General features: G+C 39.2%; 1 protein-coding gene across 1 annotated transcript; it reads left to right on the top strand.

The window, feature by feature from the left end:
* Window positions 1-1,617: 1,617 nt before the first annotated feature.
* On the top strand, window positions 1,618-22,134 carry LOC108704124 (hepatocyte growth factor-regulated tyrosine kinase substrate-like). The gene is made up of 12 exons (XM_041578071.1): window positions 1,618-1,983; window positions 2,434-2,558; window positions 5,105-5,183; window positions 7,253-7,417; window positions 7,717-7,806; window positions 9,864-10,077; window positions 10,456-10,628; window positions 10,861-11,001; window positions 11,076-11,253; window positions 11,339-11,466; window positions 14,330-14,689; window positions 19,756-22,134. The coding sequence occupies exons 1-12, from the start codon at window positions 1,981-1,983 to the stop codon at window positions 19,855-19,857; spliced, it is 1,758 nt and encodes a 585-aa protein (XP_041434005.1). The 5' UTR covers window positions 1,618-1,980; the 3' UTR covers window positions 19,858-22,134.
* Window positions 22,135-23,396: the final 1,262 nt, after the last annotated feature.

Genomic DNA, 23,396 nt, shown 5'->3' with positions numbered 1-23,396 from the left:
AGGGAATACAGGGTTATGGGAAATAGCTCATAGTCCAAGTTGATCCAGGGACTAGTACGATCGCCATTTTGGAGTCAGGAAGGAATTTTTCCCCCTCTAAGGCAAATTGGAGAGGCTTCAGATGGGTTTTTTGCCTTCCTCTGGATCAACTGGCAGATAGGTAGTTAATAAAAAAAAAAGGTTGAACTCGATGGACATGTGTCTTTTTTCAACCTTACTTATTATGTAGATCCCTGTAGTCTATACATGGCCAAAGGGTTCCATCTTTCTTTTTAACAAAAAAATATTGGGGCTCCAGCAGGGGAAGAGGTGGCATGGATGAACCACTTTTCTATGTTTTCCTGAATATAGTTTTTTAATTCCTTGAGCTCTGGCTCAGATAAAATAAAAATTTTACCATAGGGGTTTCAGGCCTGGGAAGTAATTCAATTGGACAGTCATAAGACCGATGAGGGGGTAACCTTTTAGCCTCCCTTTTATCAAACAAATCCCTAAATATTGAGCTGGAATGCCGGAACTATTTTCAGAGATATTACACTCCTCAATACTGGAGATGCTATGAACACCAGGCTTAATGGTTTCCATGTAATTACAAGGAGGGAAGGTGATGGTATGAGAAGCCCAATTAATGGTAGGGTTACAGTGAAGTACCCAGGGATACCCTAAAATTACCTTAAAAGAAACTGTTGGGAGAATGTCAAACGAGATGCTTTTAACATAATCTTTATTTAAAATAATTTGAACATTATTCAATTCATGAAAAATGGGACCAGACTGCAGTGGATACCCATCCACGACTTCAACAAAAACTGCTCGTTGCTTAGTGACAGAAGTGAATACAGCCCCTCGCACCAATCCGGCCGACACAAAATTTCCTCCCGCATCTGAATCAATGAGGGCAACCGTTTCAACACTCCAGCCCTCTACCTGTAACCAAATGGGAAGAGTTAAGTACCTGCTATTTTTTTCGGGAAGGATCTGGTTAAGTGTCAACCCTCCCCTCCTGGTTTAATACCCGAACTGCCACTCTTCCTCAACTTTTTTGGGCATACTGCAGCAAAGTGCCCTTTTCCACCACAGTATAGACATAGCTGGTGTGCTCTACGTCTTTGACGTTCTTCCCTAGAAATAGACTCCCGGACAAAACCTAATTGCATAGGCTCTTCTCCTGGACAGGGGGAAAAACCACTTCTCGAGCGGAGTCAGGAGTAGTAAAATCACGACCTCTGTTCCCAGATCTTTCCTTACGCCTCTCAGTTAATCTAGAGTCAATTTTGATGCAGATCTGAATAAAAGAACTGAGATTTTTTGGGGTATCAACACGGGCTAATTCGTTTTTCACAGCCTCAGAAAGACCTTTACGGAAATGGAACCATTGAGCTGCTTTGTTCCAGGAGGTGTCTAATACAACCCTCATAAAAATAACTTCATATTACACTACTGAACTACCTCCTTGGGTGAGGTTCAGCAAGGTAGTTTTGGCAGTACAGGTATTATTAGGGTTGTCAAAAATTATAGACATTGCAGCCAAAAAACCCTTAAAATTGGAGAGCAGTGTGCTCTGTTGCTCAATTAGTGGTGAGGACCACGCTAAAGCTTCCCCCGAGCACAAGCTTAGAATCCAGCCTGGATCTGATCTGGCTGCAACATGAACAGTAATTTAAATTAATTAATAAACCCACAAAACTTTGCCCTGTCTCCTGAAAATGTATCAGGTAAAGGCATCTTAACATTTGAGGTTGTGCCCTCACTGGGATTTCTTGCTACGGAAGCTGTGTCTGTATAGCGTTCCCCTGTAGCTACATAATCGGATTCTGCAGTTCCTGTAGGACTTGGGCAAATGCAGAGACCTGCTGTGAAGGGCTGCTCTGGTCCTACGGAATCCATATTTGGAGCCTGAGCAAACTGTTACAGTTACCCCTGTGGACCCAATGGCAGGGAGCGCTGCGGGGAAGAGCTATGCCGGACTGATCCGGAACCATGGTAAGAGCACACCAAGTGCTAATAACAACAATACAATCTGGCTTCCCATCTGAGCAACTGCTAGTTCTCAGATGAGGAAGCAGACTGTTGGCTAATCTCCGCAAGTAATGAACTCGCAACGATGTATCTAGCAGGGCCCCTGCTTGGTATCTAATCAGACAATTTAAAGACAGCAGCTTGCTGACACAATACAGAACTTAAAGATTTTAGCTGCTTTGGCTTCACACAATTAACAACTTTATTTCTCATGGAATTCATTCATTCGTCTAGTTTCATAACTATATTTCACATACTTGGTTAAGTATGTGTTAAGAAGTGTTTATCCCATGATATAACTGCAATTCTTTCCATCATATAATTCAGTTCATACGTTATAATCTTTATAATTTATGGATTTGTGTGTTTTCCCTTATTTGCTCACACTCAATCTCAGTGTATTTCGGCTTGTAGCACCACTGCAGGGCATGTGGGCAGATCTTTTGTGGAAAGTGCTCATCCAAGTACTCCACCATTCCCAAGTTTGGAATTGAAAAAGAAGTGCGCGTGTGTGAACCCTGTTATGAGCAGCTGAACAAGTAAGTGCTGGAAAAATGTTGGGTGATGGGGGTTTTTTTTCAACATAAGTGTGTGTGTATACTGTGCATAAATTGCACTTGCTTTATAAAAAGTTGCACAACATTTTTTTTATTCAATTTAAAGAGTACCAATCATAACTAAAATAATTTACTAAGTAAATACACTATGTGAAAGTTCAAGAAATTCGATTTTTAAAACAGTTAGAATTGTTTGTATAATGTGTATAATGTAAATCAGGGCTGTCCAACTGGCGACCCCCCCTTCTGTGGTCCCCCAGATGCTGTGTCTGTTTACCATATGTGAATTTTAAAAGGTATCACTACAGAGATTAAATTGCCCCTGCATTGTTTAAACCTCAAATTCAGACTAATCCCCTGTATTGTTCACACCTGTGATCCCCCTGCATTGTTCACCCCTGTGACACATCTATTGTTCACATCATAAAGCCCTGTACTGTTCACACCTGAGACCCAGACTGAAACTGCCCACATTGTTGACCTGTTCACACTTTATACAAAATGCTAAATGCACTGTGTCACTGTAGTACATCTTAGAATGATAACTTTCCCTGTCTCCTGCTCTGTTCTGCCTTCCCTCCCTGCAGGGCTAGAACTAGGGGTAGGCAGAGTAGGTGCCCGCCTAGGGCGCAATCATGGGGGGGCACACTTTTAAGGGGAATTTCCTTTCTTTCTTTAACCCCAAATTGCTTGGCCTTTAATAGTTGTTCAACTTTAGAAACCCCCTGTTCCCTTTTGGCAGCTGCTGGCACAGGTACATATTTGTGGGCAATATCTTGGCTGCTACTTTCACAGGTAAAGAGATGATATGATGGATATTTGGCTGCTGCTGGCACAAGTACATATATGGAGGCAATAGTGTGTATTTTTTGGCTCATGCTGGCACAGGTACAGATAGGGGCAATATAAGGGATTGGCTGCTGCTGGCTCAGGTACATGGGACAATATGGTGGCTGCTGGCACAGGTACACAGATGTTTGAGGGCAATATAATGGATTTTTGGCTACTGCTGGAACAGATACAAATTGGGGCAATATGATGAATTCTTTTGGTTGCTGCTGGCATAGGTACAGATTGGGGGTCAAAATATGATGGATGTTTTGGCTTATGCTGGTACAGGTACAGATTGTGGCCTGGGGGCAATCTGAGGGATTGACTGCCATTGGCATAGATACAAATGGAGGCAATATTATAGGTGCTGGCACAGGTACAGGGGGCTATATGACTGGTAAGGTGGAAAATGGTAATGCAGGACTGGGTGGGGGGCACTTATTGAAGCCCTTGCCTAGGGTGCAAAAATACCTTGGCCCGGCCCTGCCTCCATGTGTGTGCCATTCTCTGCTTCCCCATTGCTGCTTGTGTGTGCCATTCTCTGCTTGCCCAGTGCTGCTTGGGTGTGCCATTCTCTGCTTGCCCAGTGCTGCTTGGGTGTGCCATTCTCTGCTTGGGTGTTCCATTCTCTGCTTGCCCTATGCTACCTGTGGGATGTAAGCCTGTTAGGGGTTTGTTCTTGGGGTTATTAGCATTTGGAAATTGTTGTTAAGGGCCCCTAAGGTGTTTAATCATGTGTTGGCGGGTTGTTGTATTATCCACAGGGGAGGATGAGGCATATGGATTTAAGGGTATGTTTTTAACATTACTTTTTTCACATATGATTGATGAAAGATTTCCCTGCAGTGAGCACCAACAATTTGGTTTTTTTGGTGTGCTGCCACCGTTAATGTGGATATGATCTTAAACATTCTTGTGGTAATATGGGTGTGGTTTACAGTGGGTGTGGTTTAAAAGAGGAGTGGCCAACACTGACTTCCATTATCGGCCCTCCTCCACATAGGCCAGTAAAATTTTGGCCCTCGGTACCACAGAACTAAGACAGCACTGATGTAAATCATCAGCTCACTATACCTTGTGCAAGATCTCCCCTATCTCCACTGCAGTTCTAGCTGAGGCAGGCAGCTTGGATTTCACTGGCTCCTCCTACCTATATCTTCCCAGCCAGCTGTAGCTCTGAAATCTCGCACATGCTCAGTTGAAATTACTTGGTTGCTTATCAACCCTTCTAAGCTATTTTCAAATCAGCCAAACCTCTGTGTTAGCTGCTGTTCAGTAGTGCTGCCACCTTCTGGAAGTTAGTGTGTGCCATTCATTTGCAGAATCACATCACCAATAGGGTTCAGGATAGGGAAATCTTGTGATACTTCTAGTGTAGGAGTTTACTAAAACAAGGCATTCTGGGTAGAATACTGGTAGAATACTCAAGGCAATGCTACAATCTGAGCATGCTCCTGAATTTGTTATGGTCTCTGTTATGGTCTCAGTATGGACTCCCTCAGTGAAAGAACACATTTGACAAAGTAAGGGATTTTTTAAAACCTGCAGTTTTTTTTCAAAAAACTATAGATGTAGTTTGATTAAGCGTATTTAGATTGTACTGGTCAGATTGTTAATATGTGTTTGATTTTGGCTGTGATAAGTGCCCTTTAATAAAGATTTGAGTGGACTTTACCAATTACTTTATTTTATTGCAGAAAGGGTGAAGGTAAATCTGCCTCTGGTCCAGAACTGCCACCTGAGTACTTGACTAGCCCTCTTTCCCAGCAGTCGCAGGTAGGTGACACTCCCCTCTCTAATATGGGCTTAAACCTTTCATTAGGTGATGGAATGCTTAGGTAGCATTGTATATGGGTGCTGTACATTGGTTGACTATCTATTTGTTGCGAATTGTCTTTCGTTCAGAGGGAACACAGGCACTTAAGAACCAATTGTTTCTCAACCTTCCTAGGACATTTGCAGATATCGGGTTAGGAGGTGCACACCCTAAGAAACAAATTTGAGGTGCTAATCCACAGGAGGCTCCCCATGTGGGTCTCCAGAGTTAACATGCACAAAAATCAAAATGCACACTCAATTAGATAAATAAAAGGATATTTATTACATCAAAAGGAAAAAAGGTAACTAAAAATACCAAAATAAGTAGTTAGCCCAGCGCGTTTTGACCATGGTGGTCTTCCTCAGGGGCACAAAACATCAAAGAAAAAGGCTGGACATTGTCCTGTCTCTTCCCCAGATGGTAGATCCCCCTTGGTAAGCTGGGACAACCCCGTTCTTTTTCTGTCCTCAAGGGAGGTGGACACAGCTTCTTTATTTTATTTATCTTTTACAGGTTCCTCAGTCCTCTGTTCAAAGAGAGCTCCCCCCCTTCATTCCACACCATACTTTTCCTTGCCACCTTCTTCAACAAAATCCCATCCATGTAATGGGCTTCTGTGGGTATCCTCCAACACCTTTACACTTCAGAAAATGATGGGGGCATAAGAACCACAAATCTTTATTTGTCCCCAGGAATCCTCCATACTTTTCTCCAGGCTGCCTTCTTCAGTCAGCTTTTAGGTTGGTTTACTTGCTTGAGCTCCCCATCTACCTCGGATATGGATAGTCTCAATGAGTTCCCCTACTTCCTGGAACCCTTCTAAGAACTTGTTAAAATGATAAGTAAAACTTTAAAATAAGTGAATGTGAAATTGATGAGAGTGCTATTCTAAGCACTTTTGTAAATTACATTCATTATTTAAAGGGCACCTGTTGGGTAAAAATGTTAACCCCAACCAAACAACAAAAGGTGCAGGCTAATAGAGCCCACATTCCGGTTGGGGATAACGGTAATTTTTTCTTGTTTTTTAATTGGGGGGGCACTAGGGGGGCCCTGTTAACAGTATGAAGCCCCATAATTATTGATGGTGGCCTAGGTGTAGGCTCTGGGGAAAGTCAGTATGCCCCCTGTGAAGGCTGTAAAAAATGTTTTTGGTGTCCTATCCTCCCAGAGTTAACATTTCACTGCATGTAACCCCCTTTCAATGAAGAGATAGGCATTTTAAAGGCCAAATATCTCTATGTGGAGAACTATTATATACTGCATATGTTTAGTATGGACATTATTCTGTCAGCAATAATATTTTATATTCCCTTCCTGTGTTTTTGTTTAATCTGTAAAATGATATTGTCGAGAGGAAAAGGGGTTTTGGGATTACATGCTATGAGACATGCTCTGTTATACCCCCACACAGAATTAATATGTAAAAACAATATGTCTAAACAATCTTATGATTATTCTGTTGCTTATATTTTTATATCCTAAACCAGGGGTGCCCAGGACGTAGATTGCGGCAGCAATGCGTTTTCTATAGTCACCTGAAGTTGCCTCACTGAGGCAACTTTGGGCGACTATTGAAAATGCATCGCCGTGTGTGCATTAGCGCAGACGACTTTGCATTGTAGCCTATGGGGAAAAACGCAGAGGCAGTTCAGGGAGATAGTCGCACAAAAGAAGAGGCGATTAGTCGCCAGGCGACAAAATCCCCCCCGAATCTCCTCGTGTGGCCTTACCCTAAGGGATCGTTAACAGCCCCACTGTGGCACGCGTTTAAAGGGGAAGGAAAGCTAGTTGGTGCAAAAACCCTCCCCCCCCGTGTGTTGCCCAATAGGGGTCCAGGTGTTGAGAGTGGATCCCAGGGTAACAAAGTCTGGCCACCCCTGTTCTAAACAGGTTACAACCTTCAACCTTCTTGCTGTAAAGTCTGATTATTAAGAAAAAAAGATTTTTTTCCTGGCTTCTTTGTAACCACCCCTCCCATCATTTGGCAGTGTTGAGTCTATCAAAATGTGTTTACTATTCCCAGATTCCACCTAAGAGAGATGAAGCTGCTATGCAGGAAGAGGAGGAGCTACAGCCAGCCATTGCCTTATCACAGTCTGAAGCAGAAGAGAAGGACAGGATGATAAGTGTCAGCATGCTTGGTTTGAGATTAGAGTCAGAACTAGGGATAGGCAGCAAAGGTGCTAGACAGATATAAGATGGGAGGGTGGCACAACTTTAAAAGGGAGGCAGTGATCTAGTGACCAGTAGGAGGACATGAACAAACAACTGGCACGGTTGCCATGTAGGAGTGAGAGTCACCTCTCGCAGGAGGGGGGTTGGTTGCAAGATACTGGGATTGGGGGTTTGATGACTGGGTTACCAGGCCTTCGGCTTCAACAGAACTTGGCCCATCACAGTTTGAGAATTTGGTGCAAGTGGGTGCAAGATAGTACTGGAAATCCCATCACATTTTTTGTATCTCCGTTTACTACATCTATTTTTTAGAGGCAAACGCCAACATACAGCATGTACCCAAAAGCAGATCCCACCCCTCTGACCTCTTCTGCTCCTCCTACACTTTATTCTGCTGCTGTGGTAAGTTCCTTTTATCGCTATACAGTACTTTCTACACAGAGCTTTGTTTTCCAAGTAGGCATATTAAATATGCTTTGCTATGATTCATGGTTTCTTATTGTGCTTCTTTCTCTCTTCTCTGCTCCCCTTGCTGAAGAAATTGATCCTGAGGTAACAAAAGGACAAAGCTTATATATATATATATATATATATATATATATATATATATATATATATTTTTTTAGAATTTTGATATTCTCTTGCTCTGCTCTGACTCTTTTGTGACTGCCCCCCCCACACCTTTCCATGTAGTTAGCGCTTTACCTGAATCGTAATTACTGGGAGAAGAAGCAGGAAGAGGTTCCATTCTGCTTAATATTAAAGAAATGGGGGGGGGGGTTGAGACAGTCTGTTGAGAGAAAACAGTAGTGTCTGGCACTAGCTTGAATTAATTTGAAAAAGGAATCCATTGCCCCTGACAAAAGCTAGTAAAGGCAGTGGGAGATCATATTGTATGCACACTGAATGCACAAGGTCCTAAGTAATCCCTGCATGAAAATTATGTTATGGGAAATTGGACTGTAGTTCAAAGCAATAGGAAATGTCTGCTAGAAAGCATCAGACTGCTTGTATGTCAATAACCTAAGGACTGTAATGGTCTTTCACCTTTATTATTTGGAAACATATTCTGTCCAACTGCAGCTTAAAGGGGAACTCCACACAAACATAACGTAAGCTTTTAGAAAAGTAAACATAATTTCAAGCAACTTTGCAATATACATAAATTTAAAAAATATGCAGACTTTTCATGATTTTTAATGGTTTATAACAGTTCCCTAAGCCTTGCCCCCTGCTCTCCTGCTGATCTGTCTGACTACTTTGTTGAGCTGGCTGACTACTGTATCGGCAGCCATCTGTCCTCCGCTTGCATCCTCCAAACCCCACAATTCTCTGCACACGTGTATTCAATAAGGAACAGAACATCATAGTGCTATGCAGTGTGGGTTATGTAGTTCCAGCATGCTGTCTGTAAGCTGTGGAGAAGTTGTAACATCAATGTTTAGTCCCTCCTTCCCTGCCAGGATTTCAAATGATGCAGAATGAGAAGAACTGTTAAACAGCTGGATTTCAGAATAGAAAATGGCATTTATTCATAATATTTGAAGAAACCAATAACTGTGATGGGTATATTAGGGGTTTCTGTGTTATGTGGGCCCCTTGGTTCAGATTCAGGCATCAGAGTTTATGGATGCCATCTTCCTCTGTTTGGAAATCTTGGAATGAGACCAGAGTGGCGGCGCATGCGAAGTTGGAGCAATTTTCTGTTTTGCGACAACTGTGCATGCACTGAAACTCTTGAAAATTGCCAAAGCGCCAGTCTCATTCCGAAGATTACCGAAGTGGCTGAAGATGGCGCCCGTGAACTCCAATGCCTGAAAATGCACCGATGGGTAAGTAAAAAGTTAGGGGCATTTGCCCGGGTAACACTTAGGCTGGGGGGAGGAGGGTCTATGCAGGTTAGGGGGAGGGTAAAGGTTTTTTTTAACTTTAGGGCTGAAATCTCCTTTAAGGGCATATAGCATTGTTCACACAGTGTGTTTCAACCTAAGATTCATATTGTCAACCTAGGTAAAACTGGATTTCAAATTTAATGAAATCTAAACGGTACTTTACTGAGACCCTCACTTGCATGTCTTAATGGCATTATGGGGGGGGTTGTATACTTGACTTCAGATGCCCATCATGAGATTTTTGTGCTCTCTTTTGAAGCACAATTGGGCAATTCACCTTTGTGCAAGGGAGGGCTCAAACTGTAAAAAATATTTGGTAGTGCGTCTTTTTTTTCCACTTTGCACATAGTAAATGCCATTGTTTCCTAGTCACCTTCGGTAGCTGTTCACACTAACACTTCAAAAGTGTTAGAGGCCCGTTCCTGGTTAATTGATGATCCCAAATATTTGATGACCAACTTTTATATTATCTTTCTGTTATTATCTGCAACTTGCTTGACTTTGACTAAACAGAATTAAATTTTTCCTATTTCCTATTTCCTGTTGGTCTAACTTCTGTTTCTTCAGCAGCAGTACCAGAATGGAGAATCAGAGGAGAATCACCAGCAGTTCCTGAAAGCTTTGCAGAATGCAGTCACCACATTTTTGAACCGTATGAAAAGCAACCACATGCGGAGGAGGAGCATCACTAATGATTCTGCTGTATTATCCCTCTTCCAGTCCATCAACAAAATGCACCCTCAGTTGCTAGAGATGCTCAATCAGTTGGATGAAAGGCGATGTACGAGTTTACAGTGTGGAGTTATAGAAGCAAGTGGGAAAGAGGCTTTATACTCCTTTATATACTAGCAGCAGAGCATATTGACAGTGTGTTTTCAGCAGTCACTGCATTTGAATGATTCCTCTATTAGCCTATGATATTGAAAGATATTCCAGCTGCTTTTGTTGCAATATTTTATTTTACATAAATGAAGCACATTTCAAAACAAAATAGTTATATGCAGTAATACTACTAAATAATAAATATAGAGCAGCTAGATAGTATTTAAAGTTCTAGTGGTGCTTTTTTCAGGAATACTGCTAATATGAAGAAGAGTATTTTTGGAAAACATTATTTAATCATACTTCTTTCCTTTTGACCTATTTCCCTTTCCTTCAGTGTACTACGAGGGCCTGCAAGATAAACTTGCACAGATACGGGATGCACGGGGAGCACTGAATGCTCTTCGTGATGAGCACAGGGAAAACCTTCGGCGTGTAGCAGAGGAGGCTGAGAGGCAACGGCAAATTCAGTTGGCACAAAAACTGGAGATTATGAGACAGAAAAAACAGGTGATGTAGGAAAGCTGCTGAGTGCACAGGGTGGGAAATGTGGCATGTAATGTAATTAGGATTGATTTGCTTAGGTGCATGCTACATTGGCATGGAGTGTGGGTAGCAGCTGATGAAATCTTCTTTCTATCACTTAATACACTATTTATTTTGGTTAGCAGAGGAGTGGGGTGTGTTCATTAGTAGGAATGTTGGCAGTGCTATAATAATGTCAGCCCGGTTCTGTTCCAAGGAATACCTTGAGATGCAAAGCCAGCTGGCAATCCAACGATTGCAGGAGCAGGAAAAGGAGAGGCAGTTGCGACTGGAGCAGCAGAAACAGACAATTCAGATGAGAGCCCAGATGCCTGCATTCTCCCTCCCATATGCACAGGTTTGTCACCAAAATCTTTTTACTTCACATAACACCCTGCCAGATACAAACTGAAATTATGTTCTACCCTCCAGTTACAGTCACTACCTGCAACAGGGGGAATTATGTACCCGCCCTCTGGACCCCCTGCTTATCAAGGTACATTCAGCCCATCTGGCTCTGTGGAGAGTTCCCCAATGCATGGTGTGTATATGAATCAATCAGGACAGCCAACCACAGCTCCATATCCTGCCATGCAGGTCCAAGTCACAGGTAAGACATCTAGGTGTTTCTCTTTATGCTGAAGGTCCTATTTAACCTAGTAGGTATAACAAAAAAACTTTTTTTCCCCTCACAGATCCTAACAAGGTGAATGCGTATATGTACCCAGCAGGATCTGCTCCCACAGCTCAGCAGGGTCAGGCTGTATCAACCACCAACCCAGCATACACACCGTATCAACCGACAACTACTCAAGCCTACCAGGTGATCAGATGGGGATGATAAGGCAGTTAGTTAGGTAAGGCAGTTTGCCCTATGTAATAGGTTTAAGTGTGAGGTGTTTAGTGAGTGGAGCAGGAATTGGTGTTCTGGGCAATTTTCAAAAAAGTTCCCACATACAGAAGGACCTATAAAAGTTTTGTGTTCTGCACTTGTACCAAGATTGGTAACCACATTTTTAGGATTTCTTTGCATTATGTGACACACATATTGCCTTACCCCCATGCAACACTTAACATGTTACAGATAATTTAAACCAAATAACACAGTATTTTAGTGACACACAATGTCTTGTCTGTTACTTTTTACTTATAGCCAGAATATGTTCTGCAGGGTTGTAGACTGCATAGGCATGATTTCAGCAGTGGGCCAAGCTTTGTCATATTAAGACTTTAAAGGGGTGGTTAGTTTTTAATTTTAAATAACTTTTCAATTGGTTGTCATAATTTATTTTTTATCGTTTTTAAATTATTTGCCTTCTTTTTCTGACTCTTTTACAGCTTTGAAATGGGGGGGTCACTGACCCCACCTAAAAATGAATGTTCACTAAGGTCACTAAACTAAACTAGAGAAATCGAAAACTATAAAAAAGACTAAGGGCAGTATGAAAATAACTAATAAGCAAGAAAAAGGAGTAAGATGCATTTTAGAGTACGGACTACAATATAAAGCGGTTAAAAAAAGTATAGTCAAAAATTGGAATATTTTGAATACTGACCCTACAATAAAAGCATTAAATTTAACCCCAATGGTAATTAGTAGGAAAGCTAAGTCCATAGCAAATCAAGTAGCTCCTAATCGTCTAAATAAAAAAGCAGAGAAAAAAACGTGGCTTGATTTGAAGGGTTTTTTTCCCTGTAAAAAATGTGTGGTTTGTAAAAACAATAAAAGCAAAAAAGTAATAGAATTCAGTGATAAAAGTAAAAGCCAGGAGATAAAAATAGGAAAAATGATTACTTGTGGTACAAGATATGTAGTATATGCAGTGCAGTGTGAATGTGGTGCTTTATACATTGGTCGTACAATTAGACAGCTACGGGTCAGATTGGGGGAACATCTAAGAGGTATTGACAATAAAGATGTTGATAATCCCATTCTGAAACACTTTACAATGGCCCATGATGGCATACCCCAGAAAATAAGGATGTTTGGTATAGATAAAATAAACGAAAATAGTGGGGGCAATTTAACTACTAAATTACTAAGATTAGAATCTAACTGGATTTTTAAGTTAGGGACAATTATACCTGAGGGAATGAATAGCCATTTTGAACTAAAGCCGTTTCTTACATCAGTATGGGATTAAAGTGAATTTTTTTAAAAAAAAGTTTTATTGTAATTAATAAGTCATATGTATTTGATAACACATTGTTTTGTAAACACTTTATTAACTTATTATGAATTTATGCACAATTGCACTTTATTCACTTAGTCACTACAATCACATGGTCATGTCTCCTGTTTTAGTGAATTATTAGGTGATTTGGATGGAAACAAAGTTACAATGCGGATTGAAACGTAATATAATATAAGTAGAAAATGGGGGTTAATGGGTACATAGTGGAAGTGAATAGACCTTTTGATTTGTATGTAACACATATGTAACCCTTGAACCTGCAGAAAACAATTCTGCAGGCAATTAATACACAAATGTGCAAGTATCTAACCCTAGAACCTGCATTAAGTAATTCTGCAGGTATTTAAGGGACATGACCAGCACCAGCCACACCTCCTCTGATGAAGCGCCCAATAGCACGAAACGCGTCAGGAGGGTGTGGCTAACAACAGGTAGGCAGACTGGGGGGGAGACACTGCTTTGTGGTGTGTGTGAATTGTACATTGACATGTTAGTTTTTGTGGTTAATATGCACCAATAAATGTTTTTAAGCGAGAAACTGTGCATGTCTTTGATATTTACCTTGGTTTAATTGGACCTGTGCACAGTACTCGCTGTATAGACAGCAGCTACCCCATAATTGATTTTTGTTTTACTACAAGTTATAGCTGGAGGTCCAAGCTAGGGGTTTGTGCTGTCTGAACATTTGGAGTGCGAATACTGAAATATAAAGGTCTAACTTAAATTTGACTCAAAATTGTCTAAAGAACTTAATTGAATTTGTTATTTAATTATATAATAGCCGGTTTAAATAAGCCTGCTTACCACCACAATGGCAGAAAGTCAACCCTTCTGTCTGTCTGACCCTATGTTAAGTGATGTAAGAAAACGAGTTACAAACTTATTTAAGTACCCAGGGAAGGTTCATTTTGGAGACGAGGAAGATATTAAAAACCATTTCCGAAACTTGCAAAATTATAGAGAAAAAGAAATTAAAGCATGGTGGCAGAAAGAGACTCTCTTGCAGTACTCAACTGAAGGGATAGTACCAAGGGGCCTAAGGATTACGAAAAAGTGGCCCACCTTCAGTAGAGATGATGCAGAGTTTATGCAAGAATGGAAAAAGATTTTACAGGATTGCTCCATGAACCTGATAAAGTTGATAGTAAAACAAAAGGAAAAGGAATTAAGTAATATCAATGCTGAAATAAATGAAATACAGAAAGATTTGTCCCACTTTAAAACCAGTGAATTATTTGATGGTTTAAATGATCAGATGCAGAAATATATACAAACCTTTGAAAGGAGAGAAATTGTGCAAAGACAAAATAAATTTGAAAGAGACCAAATGGATTATAAAACAGGACATGTTTATTGGTGGAGAATCGAACGGATTGAACGAAGTAACTATAATAACAAAACAATTTTAAAAAATCGTAATTATGGAAAAGCTAAATATAGCAATTACAGAGATGATACGATTACTGTGCAAAGTGATTCTTCTTTTTCCAGCTCAGCGAGTTTTTTAGAAAGCCACGAGGGCCTGGCGTCCCCTGTACAAACAAAGATGGTGGAAGGAGTGAAAGACCGCGAGACCGTGGCGCAACAGGGACCCGCAAGCACCAGCGGGAAACCAATACCCAGAATGCAAGGCGGACCGGGAGCCACCAGCGCCAATATGGATGCGCAGTATCAGGAGGACCGGAGATACCGCCAAACGGAGATGCCTTACCCGGAGGATCGGGGATATCGGCAACCGGAAAAGCGCACAGTCTGGAATCAGCGGTACAAGGGGGACAGACCAGTAAGTGGCGAAAGCAATTACGGAGAACCGCGAAGATCAATGCGGCAACCCAAACCGAATGCGATACGGTGAGTAATGAGAAAGGAAGCATTTTACCTTCTCAAGTTGTTAATCTCGCTGAGCTGATGTGCGGACATAATTATGTGAATGGCATTAGTGAATGTTTATCCGCAGACACTGACACTATGTTTACAAGTGGTCATAATGGAGTGGACTTCCATATAGATAAGTCCATGCACAAAGAAGTCAAAGGTAACTGGGTAAACCACAAGTATGAAATACACACGCCTGCAGATATTATCACAAACAATACTGAATTAATTGAGTATGAGAACAAATCAATGAAATTACAAGGACTGGCTTCCGCTGAATATGCTTCTAAGGAAATGGCAAATGACACAGATTGGGATGATAATTTAATTTTAACTCAACATGAAATTAATTTATTTTCAATGGATGACTGCAATGAAATGACTAATAATGAACTGCTGCAATCTGAACAAATATTGATTGCGGTTGATTTGGAGGGTGAAAAATGTAATGATGATGATTTGTTTAAAAATGAATTTTCGAAAGGGAATCAAGGTGATTTGTATAGTGAACAAATCTTGAATTTATCACAGTATAAGCTGCATTTAGATGAAATTGAAGTGTTAAAAAAAGGACTGAATTTCTGTCCCACTATGCAAATGAATCAATTTAATGCCTATGTGGATGTACAGAAATTTATCAGAAAAATTGCGCTAAAAAAGTTTTTTGCAGATAAAAAAGAGGGATTAGGTTCTGATACTTCATCTGGTGTGAAGGTTGGAGAGCTGGATTTTAATGCACAGGAATTGGAGATTATTGAATTTATGGAGCAATGTCAGAGGGAAGGAGAAAGTAATGGAATGAATAGAGAGGATAGACAACATCATGACTCCATTATGCATAGTGGTTTAAAACAAAGTTCAACCTTCCAACCGAATGTTCCCCCAGGAAGTGGTATCTTAATGTATAGAAAAGCAGTTGAACAAGATCTAGCTAAAATTTTCTCCCACAGATCATTAAATTATAGGTATAAAGGGAATATGACTTATAAACAAAAAAAAGCAATAATGAATTTACAAAAAAATGACCAAATATGTATAAAAAAAGCAGACAAGGGAGGCAAAGTGGTTATCTTGGACAAAAATTATTATATTAACATGGTTGAAGAGATTTTAAAGGATGGTAGCACCTATGAATGTCTAAAGAAAAATCCCTTGGAAAAACATAAAAAAGAAATGAAAGAAATGTTATTGTATGCAAAAGATTGTGGGGTGCTTGATGAAACAGAATATAATTTCATATGGCGCGAATATCCCGTTATGGCACATATATACGCATTACCAAAAGTGCACAAAGATGCACTCAAACCACCCGGGAGACCGATAGTCTCCGGAATCGGAAGTTTGAGTGAATGTTTGAGCGAATATGTTGACTATTTTCTGAAGGAAATAGTGGTTAAGATGCCAGCATATTTAAGAGATAGCCAAGATGCCATGCATAAAATTCGCACTATTATATGGAGAAAACAATATGTTTGGGTAACTCTTGATGTTCAATCTTTGTACTCCAGGATACATCATGTAGACGGATTGAGAGCTATTAACAAATTCTTAAAACAATTTTTGCAATCAGATGTCCAAATTAATTTTTTGTTGGAAGCCATTGAATTCATTCTGTCTCACAACACAATGTCCTTTAATGGTCAGCTTTTCCGCCAAATAACAGGCACGGCGATGGGGACGAAATTTGCGCCCTCATACGCCGGCCTGTTTATGGCAATGTGGGAGGATGAGTACATCTTTGGGGCAGATAATCCATACGATGATGACATAGTAGGGTGGTATCGTTATATAGATGATGTCATCATGGTATGGAGTGGCCCGGAGGATGACTTAAAGGGCTTCCTAAATTATGTGAATGACAATCCGTATGATATCAAATTTACTATGCAATGTCATGCTAATCAGATCGATTTCTTAGACCTGACTTTCTATGTAGAAAACAACACAATAATGTCTAAATTATATAGAAAAAAGATAGCAGGAAATACCATTTTGAGAAAAGACTCCTATCATCCTTTGCATACAGTTAAATCTATTCCTTATGCTCAATTGATGAGAATTTATCGGAACTGCACGGATGAGGGAGTCTTTGCTCAACAGGCTAAGGAAGAATGCAATAGGTTAAGAAGTAGGGGGTATAGTAAAAGAGACATATTAGAAGCAATGGAAAAACTAGAGAAATCGAAAACTATAAAAAAGACTAAGGGCAGTATGAAAATAACTAATAAGCAAGAAAAAGGAGTAAGATGCATTTTAGAGTACGGACTACAATATAAAGCGGTTAAAAAAAGTATAGTCAAAAATTGGAATATTTTGAATACTGACCCTACAATAAAAGCATTAAATTTAACCCCAATGGTAATTAGTAGGAAAGCTAAGTCCATAGCAAATCAAGTAGCTCCTAATCGTCTAAATAAAAAAGCAGAGAAAAAAACGTGGCTTGATTTGAAGGGTTTTTTTCCCTGTAAAAAATGTGTGGTTTGTAAAAACAATAAAAGCAAAAAAGTAATAGAATTCAGTGATAAAAGTAAAAGCCAGGAGATAAAAATAGGAAAAATGATTACTTGTGGTACAAGATATGTAGTATATGCAGTGCAGTGTGAATGTGGTGCTTTATACATTGGTCGTACAATTAGACAGCTACGGGTCAGATTGGGGGAACATCTAAGAGGTATTGACAATAAAGATGTTGATAATCCCATTCTGAAACACTTTACAATGGCCCATGATGGCATACCCCAGAAAATAAGGATGTTTGGTATAGATAAAATAAACGAAAATAGTGGGGGCAATTTAACTACTAAATTACTAAGATTAGAATCTAACTGGATTTTTAAGTTAGGGACAATTATACCTGAGGGAATGAATAGCCATTTTGAACTAAAGCCGTTTCTTACATCAGTATGGGATTAAAGTGAATTTTTTTAAAAAAAAGTTTTATTGTAATTAATAAGTCATATGTATTTGATAACACATTGTTTTGTAAACACTTTATTAACTTATTATGAATTTATGCACAATTGCACTTTATTCACTTAGTCACTACAATCACATGGTCATGTCTCCTGTTTTAGTGAATTATTAGGTGATTTGGATGGAAACAAAGTTACAATGCGGATTGAAACGTAATATAATATAAGTAGAAAATGGGGGTTAATGGGTACATAGTGGAAGTGAATAGACCTTTTGATTTGTATGTAACACATACTGTATGTAACCCTTGAACCTGCAGAAAACAATTCTGCAGGCAATTAATACACAAATGTGCAAGTATCTAACCCTAGAACCTGCATTAAGTAATTCTGCAGGTATTTAAGGGACATGACCAGCACCAGCCACACCTCCTCTGATGAAGCGCCCAATAGCGCGAAACGTGTCAGGAGGGTGTGGCTAACAACAGGTAGGCAGACTGGGGGGGAGACACTGCTTTGTGGTGTGTGTGAATTGTACATTGACATGTTAGTTTTTGTGGTTAATATGCACCAATAAATGTTTTTAAGCGAGAAACTGTGCATGTCTTTGATATTTACACATGTATTTTTTATTGCTACTTTTTGCTACTCATCTTTCTGTTGAGGCCCTCTTATTCATATACCAGTATCTTATTTAAATCAGTGCATGGTTGCTATGTTAATTTGTACCCTAGCAACCATATTGCTGAAATTGCAAACTGGATAGCTGCTGAATAAAAAGCTAAATAACTCAAAAATCCCATGTAATAAAAAATGAAAACCAAATGCAAAATGGCTAAGAATATATATATATATATACATCATACTAAAAGTTAACTCAAAAGATGAACCATCCCTTTAAAGGTAACTTTAGAATGGATAATTCTAAGCAACTTTTCAATCGGTTTTCATTATTTTGTTTTATAGTTATTTGCCTTATTCTTTTGACCCTTTGCAACTTTGCTGACCGCTTCTAAAAAGCAAATGCTCTGTAAGATTACAAATGTATTGTTATTGCTAATTTTTATTACTCATCTTTCTAATCATGCCTCTCCTATTGATATTACAGTCTCTTCTAATCAGTGTATGGTTGCTAGGATAATTTGGACCGTAGTTACCAGATTGCTTAAAATGCAAACTGGAGAGCTTCGGAATAAAAAGCTAAATAACTGAAAAACCTTAAATAATAAAAAATGAAAACCGATTGCATATTGTCTCAGAAAATCACTCTCTACATAATACTAAACGTTATCTCAGAGGTGAACAACCTCTTTAAGTATGTTTTATTTTCCCCCCATAGAATGTGGCATCTCAAAGCCTGCACTCGATATCCCAAACTGCGTCTGCAGGTGGAATTGGTTACATGGCTGCACAGTCTGTCCCCATGATGTACCAATCATATAATATGCAGTTAAATTGATATTTTCTGCAGATTCAGAGTAATGGTGGCTACATAGAAAAACACTGTCATTTATCCTCATGCTTCATTAAATTATATTGGGCCCTGGAGCACATGCATGTTATGATTTCTTACAGGCAACTGCATAATAAGTTTTTATTTTGCATGTCAATTATATCAATACAGTGGGACAACAGCTTCCGCACATACAATTTTTAATGCAACGGTCCTCTCAAAGTCCAAAACAGTTGTATTCAGCTTTACATTATAGTTAATCAAATTAACCATGCTTATTGAATGTGGGAGCAAATATTGGTTCTTAGGATCAGATTTATTAAAGATTGACCAGGGGAATTCAGAACCTTGGTGTATTGGAGACTTCATAAGCAGCCCAAATCAAATGAGCTGTTCTTGTGTGGGTGGCCTTCTTTTAGGTAGTGTGATTCATATATTATCTAAACTGTTGCATTTATCGTATATACTAGAGTTTTTCAGCATCCAAAATGTGCTGAAAAAGTCTACCTCGGCTTATACTCGGGTCAGCGGGCAGTAGCTGAGATTGCAGTCACTTTTAATCATTCCTATACCAACAGTTCGCTTGGGGAGAGACTGCAATATCACAGCGCCCTCTGTTGGTTATATAAAAGAATAACAGTGCGCCCTAACACTTAATATCTAACACTGTCTTTCAGATGCCAGTTGCAGGTGGACCGCAACATCCTGCACAGCAGCCAGCAGCACATGGACAGCAGGGAACAGGAGGGAGTGAAGCACAACTTATTTCATTTGACTAATAAAGAGCTCTTTTCAATTAACCTAAACATGATAAACCATCTATATTTCTCTGCAAGCATTCTCTGGCCCCAGTGTGTGAAGCATGCACCTTTCGCCATATTGCTTATAAAAAAAAAAAAACTACGTTAATGTAAATTTCCTATTTTAGCTTTACTTGATCTCTGTCCACCTTATTTTTTTTCTTTTGACTTATACCCAGATATTATGCTGCTTTATGCATTGACCAAAATCGGGCTAATAAGGAACATGTACATATATATGAAATCCTTTATGTGCTATATGGGATATATTGATAAACTGAGTTACCATGGACAATTACAGAAAGGTCATTTGTCAAAGCTTTTGGGAAACACCATCAAAATATTCTCCTCCACAAAATATAAAAATGGCATCATAATTAAACAATAATTGTGTTAAGGCTATACATTCATTACTGTTGGCTTACATGATAAATAGACCCATGATTAGGAAAGACAGATGTGCAAATGTTAGGCAAACACAGGTTAGTTATATTGGGTATTCACTCTGTGATCCACTAAACATTTGCTACATAGTGGCAGTTGTTTCTTTTGGAATAGCAAGAGCCTAAAATGTTGTGGTTTCAGTGTTCAGCTCTGATAGGACTGTTAGACTGTCAGTTTTTGCTTAGGTTGGTAGCATATAAGGAAAAGAAAACTCACAAGTCCATGCTGTGGCTACTCTGTCATTGTGTCCATTCCTAATTGTGTGCTGGTTCCCTCTTACTGGTCTCTAATCCAGTGGACATCATATGTAGGGGGTTTAGCGGGCGAGAGAGCCATTCCACACTTATAGGATAAAAATCAATGTCCAGCTTTATTAGAAAAATTAAAACAACAAACAGGCATCCTTAGCAGATGTACTCCTACCCTACAAAAATGAGAACAAAAGACTTAATGGATCTAATATATACTTTATTACTAAATACAGCAACCAAGCCGACCAAATAAGGAGAATTATAGACAAAAGACTGGATGTATTGAATGTAGATCCCTTGTTAGATAGAGGAGTTTTTGGAGGTTTGAAGTATGTATTTAAAAAGAGCAGGACCAATTCGAATGACTTGTCACCTAGTCTATATCAACCTAAAAATAGACAAATGGAAACAAATAAAAATTGGTTAGTGAAACAAGGATCGTTTAAATGTGGAAAAAATAGATGTAAAGTGTGTAAACACATACTAGTCCAAAATTTCTTTAAGAGCACAACATCAGGGGAGATGTATCCCATAAAAAGTTATATAAACTGCGATTCAAGGGGACTTATTTACCTAGCGACCTGTAGTTGTGGTGCTCGATATGTGGGCAGAACGTACAGGTCACTGAAAGAGAGGGCAAGGGAACATTTAATACCCATTGATTTGGACAAAATAGAAGAAACAAATTTTTCAAATAAACACACATCTGCTATTGGTAAACATATCATGTGCAGACATGGGGGTGATTTTTCACATATCAAATTTCAGGGCATAGAACATGTCAAATTGGGACCACGTGGAGGCAATATTAAGAAAATAATTGATCAAAGGGAAATCTTTTGGATTTTCACTTTAAAGACTAGGCATCCGCATGGTCTCAATAATGACTGGGAAGTAACATGCTTTTTTCAGCCATGATGTATGTATAACAACCCAGAAATGTGCATATGTAATGATTTATGAGTGAATAACATCGCTGTTAAGGAAGTGTAAAATGAATATGTTGTTTGTATTACATTATGACAATATTTGTTGTGACCTATATGACTTGTAACAAACAAAACATATATATTTTTTGTTTGCTTTGTTTTATATCTGAGATTTTTTTAATGAACACAGGTATATAAGGCACAGGATATCCTGTGACCTCACCTCTGATGAAGTGCCAAATGGGGGCATGAAACGCGTCAGGTGATCTAACATGTCATAGGGTAGGAGTACATCTGCTAAGGATGCCTGTTTGTTGTTTTAATTTTTCTAATAAAGCTGGACATTGATTTTTATCCTATAAGTGTGGAATGGCTCTCTCGCCCGCTAAACCCCCTACATATGGTAGCATATAAGGGTCTTGTATCTCTGTAGTATCCCTGAATTTCAATGCCATCGCCACTGTTCCATCATGAAGCAGCTTTTTGTGCTTTTAATATATATCAGATTGACTGCACTATGTTCCCATGTGTTTGTATGAGTGGCTCCCAGGCTTCTCTCTCTAATTTTTACCTCCTTCATTTAGTGACTTCTAAAAGATTAATATCACTATAATAAATATGTATCAAACTCTTTTTCTTGTTTGAGATTTTTAAAATTGTGTTTGTTTAACAAAAAAACAACATAACACTTTTGTTACACATACTTTTAGAGCATAATACAGTTCAAGATTGACCATTGACACAAAAGGACAGTGGTAAAAAATGCATTTTACAGCATATTTTGAATGCCATGGGTTTTAACGGGGTTGTTCACCTTCAAACACTTTTCAGTTCAGTTGGTTTCAGATTGTTCACCAGAAATAAAGACTTTTTCCAATTGCTTTCTATTTGTGACTGTTCTAATTGTAAAGTTTCATTTTTCACCTTCTGAAGCTGCTCTGGGGGGGGGGGGTCGCCAACTCTTTAACTGTTCTAAATTGATACATTTAGTTTATGCATTTGTTATTGTTGGCCCTGCTGATCAGAATCCCCGAGTTTCATTAAAGGTAGCTGTTAGAATTCAAACAATAGTTGCTAATATGCCACAGATATTGCTGAGAAGTATATCAACAAATTGTATCAACTAAATGTAGCAAATCTGTAATGGTTCATAATGCTCTTGGATCATTGGACTGCCAGACTGCAACACTAGAGACAGGACCATTAAACTTAAATTTTCGTGGAAATGGTAAAAAATAAAAGATGAAAAGCAATTGATAAAGTCATTGTTTATGGTGAACAATCTGAAAACAAGTGTTTGGAAGGTGAACGACCCCTTGAAGAACATTTTGATGGCCAGTATACATAGGATTGCAAAACTTTGCTACATGTAGAGGCTCACAATTTAAATATTGCACACACACAAGTTTTATTAGGAACAATGCAAAAATTCAATAAAATCACTAAACCCCTCCAAGAGTAAAAAGGAGATTTATGTACTTACCGTTAAAACCTTTTCTCTCCAGTCGTAAGGGGGACTAAGGGACCCTGGGGTAAAGGACCCTGCCATTAGGAGGCAGGACACTGATGACATCAGAACTGAAAAATTCAGGGAGGGAAGCTCTGTGTGTGTGCCCTTACGTCTGGAGAGGATTTAACGGTAAGTACATAAATCTCCTTTTCTCCCACGTCTAGGGGGACCGTGGGGACGTAACAAAGACTTTCCACAATAGGGAGGGAAGACTTTTTCTTCAACATTACTGCCGCCTGCAAATCCTTCCGGCCGAAGGCTGCCTCTGCAGACAGGTAAGAATTGAATTGATAAAATTTAGCAAATGTGTGTAGGGAGGACCAGGTTGCCACCCTGCAAACTTGTTCAGCTGAAGCCAAATTTCTGCGAGCCCAAGAAGTCCCC

Source organism: Xenopus laevis, chromosome 9_10S, assembly GCF_017654675.1.
Source record: "Xenopus laevis strain J_2021 chromosome 9_10S, Xenopus_laevis_v10.1, whole genome shotgun sequence".
Classification (NCBI taxonomy): domain Eukaryota; kingdom Metazoa; phylum Chordata; class Amphibia; order Anura; family Pipidae; genus Xenopus; species Xenopus laevis.
This window is presented reverse-complemented; position numbering and strand designations above follow the sequence as displayed.

Excerpts from the sequence above, each read along its gene's own strand:
- LOC108704124 (XM_041578071.1), top strand. Across the intron at positions 7,418-7,716 it reads TAGGCAGCAAAGGTGCTAGA|AGGCAAACGCCAACATACAG; the intron begins CAGATATAAGAT and ends TCTATTTTTTAG. Across the intron at positions 10,629-10,860 it reads TTATGAGACAGAAAAAACAG|GAATACCTTGAGATGCAAAG; the intron begins GTGATGTAGGAA and ends TTCTGTTCCAAG.